The sequence below is a fragment of the Notothenia coriiceps genome, unplaced genomic scaffold (assembly GCF_000735185.1).
Source record: "Notothenia coriiceps isolate Sejong01 unplaced genomic scaffold, NC01 NC01_scaffold00003649, whole genome shotgun sequence".
NCBI classification, from domain to species: Eukaryota; Metazoa; Chordata; class Actinopteri; order Perciformes; family Nototheniidae; genus Notothenia; species Notothenia coriiceps.
The window spans coordinates 12,340-21,790 of NW_011336350.1; the positions used below are offsets into that span (position 1 = coordinate 12,340).

The following is a 9,451-nucleotide window of genomic DNA, read 5'->3' on the forward strand; positions in this document are numbered from 1 at the left end:
GGGGGGGTGCGATTGGAAGCCTACAGAATGTGTGTGGGAGAACAAGAGTGGAGGAGAGAGATAAAGAGGAGGAAGCATGGAGGAAGAGGAGGAGAGGAAGTAGGTGGGCCGCATGTATGGAATGTTAGCTGCATGCATTTTAGTGAAAAACCCAGTAAAGACATGTTTATTTGACACATGCAAAAGAAGAGAAGATCAGGGATGAAGATGGAAACAAAACACTATTGGTGACTGCACTGAATAAAGCTTGATGTACAGTAGATGTACAAATATAACACATCATTTGCTTTCTTGATTCTTTTTATTTTTACACTCTTAGTAACTGTTCCCCGTCTTGATCTGATTTATGTTGGGTGCATATTCTAGTGATTTCTGAGTTTTAGGACACACATATTATTTTGCATACAGAGATAACGTTTCAAGGTCTGCCATTTGAACGAGGCCGTAGTTCACCTTCTCGACACTGCATTCAAACAGTGTTACCAGCTATCCTCATTGTATTCACATCACATCTTTATTTTCAAATGTCTTCTAACCAAACACAAGCTAACACAAGTATTGTATGCTTAAACATTAAAGAGAGCCACGCTCAATTAAGATTGTGTGCGTTGGTATTCAAATGGCATGTCCTGTATTTGCCTCTGTTGAGTGATTTCATCATTTTATTGTCTTGTTCATTTTTTTTACATTATAATTATTATTTAGGGTGACTTTGAAACATGTGTCCAAGGACTAACTATTCCAGTTAAATAGACCAATAAACAAAGATAGAAATATATTATTACTAAAGCTCTTGACTGAAATGTCAAGCAGTCTCACTGTTTGGTGATCAATACCCTGTGTGGATGATGGGAAAATGAGGTGTGTATGAGTGTGTGGTTGTGTGTGTGTGTGTGTGTGTGTGTGAGTGACCTTGGCACCAGCTTACTGGACAAAAGCACTAAAAGTAATATCTGTACGTTAATGTTATTTGGAAGAAAACAATGCCACAAGTAAACACAAGTCAATGGTCAATACTTTAATATACATCACATTTATATCAATTTGCAAAGTCAATTTCCCAAAAAACGAAGACTAATCTTGTTAATGTTCTCTTGCAGATCTTGCTGTTCCCCATCCAGGAGCCGTCTCAGTCCGGGCGTTTCTCCGTGTCTCTGAGCGGAGAGCTCACCCTCAGCAACGTGCAGGTGGAAGACTCCGGATATTACATCTGCCAGGCCATCAGCGTGGCCGGCAGCATCCTGACCAAAGCCCTGCTGGAGGTGGAGAGTGGTGAGTGGAGGCTGGGGGAGGGGGGGTCTTCTGTCCTCTGTTTGCATTGATTTCACACAGACAGTACTGAGCTAAATGACACATCAAGATGGACATTATTGACAATTGCATTCAAAACTTGAATCAATAGAACCATTTACATAATTAGCATAATATGCTACTGCAGCTCATTTGACTAGTTAAATATGTATGATTGATTATTGAGCCAAAGGAAGAAGTTTGAAAACATCCCCTGATGAACAAAGTTTTTTGTGTGCAGCAAAATAGATTGAAAAACCCTTCCTTCAAATCCATCTCTAATGACAATCTTATACCCTAAATTAGCAAACAGCAGAAGTCCTTACTGCATGTGATGTGATCAAAAGGGACAACTAATATGCAAATAACCCCTCAACATATGCTGCCCCCCCTGCATGCCCCCCTCTCAGGGAGTGAAGGGGTTTTGTTCGGCTCTATCTGCACTATCTCCTGTATTAACGTTTCACACTCTCAGTTAGCTTCAGTTAGCCCATGGACGCAGCACAGAATACAGATGAGGGTCTGCTCCATGTCTCAAATGTCAAACAGTAGTGAAAGTAAAGTGTATTTCTGCTCAGTCATGGCCTGGAGAGGGCTTCTGTTGTTAGGAGGAGAGGAAAGAAAACCTGTAGTTACAAACATCCTCACCTCCATGCACATTCTGAATGAGCATGGTTCTAAATGAAGCATAACTCATTCATACCACACTGTATACACTTACAGTTGGACTTCCAGTCAAACAGACATGGAACGCAGCCTTATATGTCCATGAGTGTCTTTGTGATGTCTGGGAAGGCTGCAGGCGTAGAAGTGAAAGCAGGCCTTTATGAATAGGCCATTTGTTAGTGGCTGTACCAGCAGCAATGCTATCTGCACATCAATAGAGATGTGCTTCAGTGGGCATTACACATCCTGTTCCAGTGCATGGTGCAGCTAGCATTAATATGTCTTCATTGCACATGTGGCTTTAAGAAAATGTAATTAAGGGAAAATGACAGTAATTGAAAAATGTTGTTGTGGATTTAGTTTAGGCCAACATCTCTATCAACAGTTTGCAGCTTCCTAATATTAGCTAAAGAACTTTTAACGTCTGCAAAGTCTTCTCTCTGAGTGCCCTGCCTGTTTTGGACATTCCTTTTATATAAGCGGGACGTATTTAATTGACAAAAACTAAGTATCAACATACATTTAAAGGGAAAGTCCTTAACGATCATCAAATGATTGGCTTTTTTATAATTGGGTAATGAACTGTGTATCTTAGTGTATATACAGTAAATATATATATATATATATATATATATATATATACTTTTTAGTCCAGACAGCACTCCCATCACACAGTGTGGAACATACATGATGCATTTTTATTTTGACCACCACTATTCTGTGAGAGTCTGGTTTCTCTGATGACACCAGAGGAGTTCAGTTATGGATCTGTGTGTCAAACTAACAGACTTGGTTCTCGCCCCTGCAGCCCCTTCAGACCGGGTCCCCCCCATCATCCGCCAGGGACCGGCTAACCACACCTTAGCTCCCGGCTCCTCCGCCCAACTGCACTGCCACATCATGGGCAACCCCATGCCCAGCATCCAATGGGAGAAAGACGGCCAGAGGATCCTGGGTAACGACGGGCGCATCAGCCTGATGGAGAACGGCACCTTCCAAATCACAAACCTGCAGGTACATGAACAGAAACTACAACCATTCAAATCATACATGTACTTATGAATGTAACCCCAGACTAATGAAAAACTGACAACATTGTAATTTTGTCATTTCTGTCACACACACACACACACACACACACACACACACACACACACACTCATCATGTACACACACACACACACACACACACACACACACACACACACACACACACACACACACACACACACTCTCTCTCTCTCTCTCTCTCACTCACTCACACACACACACACACACACACACACACACACACACACACACACACACACACACACACACACACACACACACACACACACACACACACACACACACACACACACACACACACACACACACACACACACACACACACACACACACACACACACACACACACACACACACACACACACACACACACACTCTCTCTCTCACACACACACACACACACACACACACACACACACACACACACACACACACACACACACACACACACACGTGGTGACCTTCAACTCATTTTCATTCAGTGTATATTTATCACGTGTCATTCCATCACATCACCATTACTCATTCAAATGAATTCTTGATTTTCATCTCTTAGTATTTGCATATTAAACATGATGCAGTTCCTGCAAGATCAACATGATACGTGATAAAAGACACGTTTTAATTACATGGAAAGTACGGAGCACTTAAATGGAGGACATTTTTACCGTTGGCTCAGATGATGACTTTTTATGAGAGGAGGAGAATGTAGCGAAAACACATCTGCGAGGCGTGATCACCATGATAATGAGAGCGCGAGGCCATTAGCAGTCGTTAGCATCGTCTTACTCCATGCTAATGAAATCCATTCTGCACAGAATTCCCTCCTGGGTATGAAACAGCACCTGAGGTCACTGCTGCCTCTGCCAGACGAGAGGAGGCGCACACATTCATTGATTGTGGGTTCTTAATGATTAACGATCGCTGAGAGTTGTAATTAAATCCTCGATACATCAGTGGTAGTGAGGACTGACTGAATGAGGGAGAGGCAGGAGCGGGAGGCTGAGAGAGAGAGGGGAGGACGGGGGAGACAGACGCCTGGAGAACTCTTTATGCTGCATTCATGTCATGTAGGAATAAAAGGGAGTGCGCTGACAGTAAATGCTCCATCTTGGAAGTGTTTGCTTTGGAACTCATTTTAAGTTGTCCAACTTTCTCCTGAAGGTCTCTGCAGACTTTGGCTCTGTTTGATCAGATGCTTCACAGTGAACCTCAGTGTTTGATCTTATTGTTTTACAGCACACGTAACAACATTAGTATTTATGGCTTTGGATTTCAGAGATTAGATCACAACATGAAGAATTTATTTGAGATGTTGTTCTGTGCCATTCACTTTCTGGCTTGTCGGCGGTTAGAGGTTACACCCTTTAAAAAGGAACGGAGTCCCACAGCTACACCATCTCTCTGCATCTACCATGAGCTGTAGTGAGTATAACTTGGCGTGTAAGCATGAAACAGAAACTCCCTCTGGAGGGAACTCAGGGATTTTAGCCTTTGCAGTCCATTTACAAAAGCCTATAGAACACTACAGGAGGGGGAGAACCCACGAAAGCATAATAAGCCTCTTTAATATTCTACACAATGAGTTAACTGCTGAGATCTTCCAACGTGGCGACATCGATAAGAATAAATCTGCGAGAGAGAAAAACAAAGGCGGACGGTCTAAACATCGAGGAGCTTGTGCTCTCCACGGTTTGAGATGCGAGCTCTTAACTTGTGTACAACTGATGCCAGAAATACAAAATACAAAAAGTAATACACTGGAAACGTCCTTAAAAAGCAGGACTTCATGTTTTGTAATATGACCGTCATCACCTTATTATAGTGGATGCAGGCTTTTCGCAACGTAAAATACCTTTCATTAATTTACCAATATGTTTGATTTAGACACATTTAAATCCCCTAACAGCCATAATGTTAGCTCTGCTCTGAACAAATTCATGCGAAAACGAGTGTGGAACACAAACACTCATTTTGAGCACAGTCTTAGGAAAACAGCATTCATAAAACACATTTAACCCCCTGATATAATCAATATAAATAAGTAGATTTCATCAGGGCGTCTGGAGGGGGACAGATGGTGTGTTTGTTCCTTGTACCCTGGCACCGAAGAGATGCCATTACCCTGGGATCTCTGCCACACACACACACACACACACACACACACACACACACACACACACACACACACACACACACACACACACACACACACTGCATCCCTCACTGCCAAGACGCCCTGGACAGACGGGAAGTGTGTGATGTTTGTGCTGCCGTTCTGCTAACTTCTTCATGTGGGTCTAGAGTGTGGGGGTATGGCAAGTACAACAATGAACTCTTGGGGGGGCAGGGGCACACAGAGGACCCCCAAACACAGCCTGAGCAGTGTGAGGAGGACTATGTGGACAAAAGAATCATGGTGCTAATCAGGTTGGAGTAGGAAATGGAGTTCATGTGTTGACTTTAAATCCCATTGTACACGCGTTATAGTCTGTAATCACATTTCCTTCTGCATCCTCCTAAACACAGACCTGACATCATTATCCACCTTCTGTGCGCCTTCGTGCAGAAGGCTGACGTCCTGTACTTAGCAGGTGGTGGACATGGACTCCAAAGCTCAGCTGCCTGACTGGCACAGGACGTGTGAGTGCTGTCCCAGATGAGATATAATCAATCTATGATGAATAGCTCATATTCCATTTGAATGTGGAACCCTCTCCCCTGCTCCCCTCTCTCCCTCCCTCCTGCTCTCTCCCTCCCTCCTGCTCTCTCCCTCCCTCCTGCTCTCCTCTCCTGCTCTCTCCCTCCCTCCTGCTCTCCTCTCTCCTGCTCTCTCCCTCCCTCCTGCTCCCCTCTCTCCCTCCCTCCTGCTCTCCTCTCTCCCTCCCTCCTGCTCTCCTCTCTCCCTCCCTTCTCCATGGTGTGCCGGCCTTGATTAATAGTCAGGTGTCCCGGCTGTTTACCCCACCCGCCCTCTGAGCTGATTCCCCATCTACCGATCAAACGCCACCATCTGGGGACCCGCTTTTTACCCCCTCAGACAAACGAAGCATCAGCCGGCCCCCACAGGTCAACCAAAGGTCAGAGCCTATAGAATGAGAGGAGGGGCCGGAGAGAGTCACCTGTCCCCGCCTGCAGGACGCTCTGACAAGCCACTTAGGCCTGAGTAATTCCTCTGTCAGCGTTACTGATGAGGGCCCAGACGCGCACGTGAACTCGCTCAGCGAGGCATTGGTCAGGATCGCACATCCTCTGCATAATGTATCAGGTGACTGGGAGTCAAATGGGCAGTGTTGGCAGAATAAGTGAATAAGGGAAGGCTGATTGTGTTTTGGGTGGATCGGTCTGCATGTGAATGAATACTCTACAGAGAGCTGAAGCTTTGCAGCAGAACAGATGAAAAACTAATTGAGATTCTACATAACACTCCCACACACACCTATACTGCCACACACGCACGCACGCACGCACACACACACGCACGCACGCACGCACGCACGCACGCACGCACGCACGCACGCACGCACGCACACACACACACACAGTGTCACAGAAGAACTATCTAGAGAGCCAGCTGTCCTCGCAGGTGCAGTTAACATTAAATACTGTCTGTCTCTTTGCCTTCACAATGTACTGGAAATGGAGCTCGATTTATCATTCAACTAGTTTTACAATCTTTTTACAGTTTATATTGTAAACAAATATGCTTCTGTTTCACACCCAGTCGCAGTGAATGAATACCTAAGTACATCTGAATGCATTCCAAATCTCATAAAGCCTTAATATGTGAATGTTGGAAACCTCCTGCCGTGTTTTTCTTCTTCACTGCTATCTGTTTTGGTGCATAAGGGCAATCAGTAGTTGGCATGCATGGCTGCCCTTGGTACTCTGCAGAGCCGGCCAGCTAACCAATCAGAGCAGACTGGGCTCTGGTTTCAGACAGAGGGTGAAAAGAGGTGCTGCAGGCAGGAGACACTGAACACTGCACATAAGATTTCTCAGCCAACCCATTGTATCTCTGAAACCAACCCAACATGTTCTATTGATTTATCTTGCTGGTGCATTGCTACGTTTGTTTGCCGCTACTCTTGGCAACAGACTGAAATCAGCGCTGTGTTGACATAAATGCTTTGGTGATGGCGAATAGTAATACAGTAACAGATGAAGGTTTATCAAGACACAAAACCATTGCACAGCTGTTTTTATCATTTGATTGTATTTGTTGTTGCGATGTTCACCAGGTATTAACATTAGCATGTCCCTGGTAGCATCTGCACCCACTTTGCTCGCATGGTGTTGTAGTGTTTTTGAACCCGCTCAATAAAAACATTCCCATCCCAAGAAAAAAGCGGACAACCCATACTAAGCATGCATTGAGTCATTTCTTTAGTGCTACAGTTTGTTTTCACACCTGTAGTAATTAGACTGCAAATCACTTGACAATCTCCTGGTGGCCTTTGTCTTCTAATGCCCTTTGAAATGTACGGACCATTCCACATCTTAAATTAACAATGAAAGAAAAGTAAGAAAGAACAAAAGAGTAAGTAAGGAAATAAGGACAGGAAATAGAGAAATGCGTCAGTGAAGCAAAGTTGTTCCCCCCTCAGTGTCACATTCCCCCGTGTAGAGACCCCCAACAGCTCCCTCTGTTGTAGGCAATTTCACAGCCCGTCTAGCTTTTGGCTTGCCTCCCCAAACATTTGATAGCCAGCATTCACATGTGCACACACACAGGCACATCCATCACACACCTCTTAATTACATCTGCTCATAGCCTGTCCAGAATGCTAAGTAGCCGCGCAGCAGAAAGAGTGGCGCCTCAGACGCCCCTAGACCTCGAGCCGCTCATTAAAATGCTGTCCTTTGATCCTTCCTTCAACTCTCCTCCTGTGCCGTGTAGGAATTAGACGAGGAACATAAAAGCCACCAGCTTGACTTTAGCTTTCACTTCAAATTGGTCCGTTGAGAGTTTATTATTCATGATAAAAAATGAAATAACTGCAATTGACAAAATGTCCAATGTAAAAGCTGTTAATTCAAACAGATGATAAGGTATGCTTAATGAGTGTGAATATTCATGTGCAATGAACTGTTGGATTCCTGAGAGAAGCTGTTTTTACTACCACAAATTAACCATGAACAGATTCAGATAAACATATCCAATTTATTGGCTGAATGCTGCATTTTATTTAGAAATATTGGCAGAAATAAGATAGTATAATTGTCCATACATTAGTAATGCTGTCCGTACTGTAAGCAACACACAGGGATTCAATCTGTGATTTCCATAACTGCAAGGTTGAGAAGTTTCTTGTAACACCTCATCAAACCATGCATCTTTCTGACTTACTTTTACTTTGTATCATAATAAAACATTCAGAAAGACTAAAGGTGACTACTGTTATTTTATAGATGCATTTCTACATATATTGGCATAAATCAGAGCTACGATCTGCTCTAAACTGATACTAAAGAGCCAATTTGACTTTGATGTGAAAGTGTGAGAAGTCAACTGGTGGCTTCAGATGAATAACCGCTCTCTGCTCTGCCAACTTCCCTCACAGTACAAACATTCTGCTCTGAGAGATATGACATTCAGTCTCAATCACTGCTAATGGGCACATTAACATAGTATCAAGGGCTCACACACGCACGCACGCACGCACGCACGCACACACACACACACACACACACACACACACACTCTAAACTAATGATACACGTTTTACTGTTGCCAGGAAACGGACTCTGGGGTGTACACCTGCCTGGCTTCCAGCTCCAGTGGAGAGACGAGTTGGAGTGGAGTGCTCACTGTCAAAGGTAAATTGTCTCTGCGTGATTTAAATACATGCAAATGACAGCTGCATGAGGTGGAGGAACACAGAGACGGAACATTTCCTAGTTTAACTCTTTATACTGCTGAAAGCTAGGGCCACATTTTCATCATAGGTTATGCTGCAGATATTTAGTTTTAATGTTTGCATAAAACAGAGAAAAGCATGACATCCCAATATTTGAGAGGCTAAGACGTAATTTTGCCAATAGGAATTAATGTCTTTATTTTTATATTCCAAAATAATCGCTCTTCTAGTATTGCACTATCATTATTACAAAACATAACAAGGTTCCTTTTGACTCTTTAATAATCCATAAACAGTGAAATAAACAGGTTTATTATAATAATAAAAATATACGTTATAATCAATCAAATCAATTTTAATCAATATTTTGTGCCAAATGATGAATTTATTTGATGAATCAGAATCAAGTAAAGAGCAAGGTCGTTACTGGCTTGAAATACATACTTTATTAACAAGCTGCTCTTGTGACTCTGAACTTTGTTTGGACTTTTATCTGCCTTAATTAAGATCCAAAAGCTTTTGTAAAAAAAGTGAAGTCTTTTAGAAGTGAGGAAGCACCCCCC

The 9,451-nt window shown here is 43.2% G+C and overlaps 1 protein-coding gene across 1 annotated transcript in view; it reads left to right on the top strand.

Moving 5' to 3' along the window:
* The window catches only part of LOC104941654 (roundabout homolog 3-like), a gene marked incomplete at its 3' end in the record, with an annotated part of 21,147 nt that extends 12,300 nt beyond the window's left edge, over positions 1-8,847 (top strand). Inside the window, exons 6-8 of the mRNA XM_010766784.1 lie at positions 1,101-1,272; positions 2,765-2,970; positions 8,766-8,847. Coding sequence (XP_010765086.1) covers positions 1,101-1,272; positions 2,765-2,970; positions 8,766-8,847 — 460 coding nt within the window. The remainder of the gene's footprint in view (positions 1-1,100; positions 1,273-2,764; positions 2,971-8,765) is intronic.
* Positions 8,848-9,451: the final 604 nt, after the last annotated feature.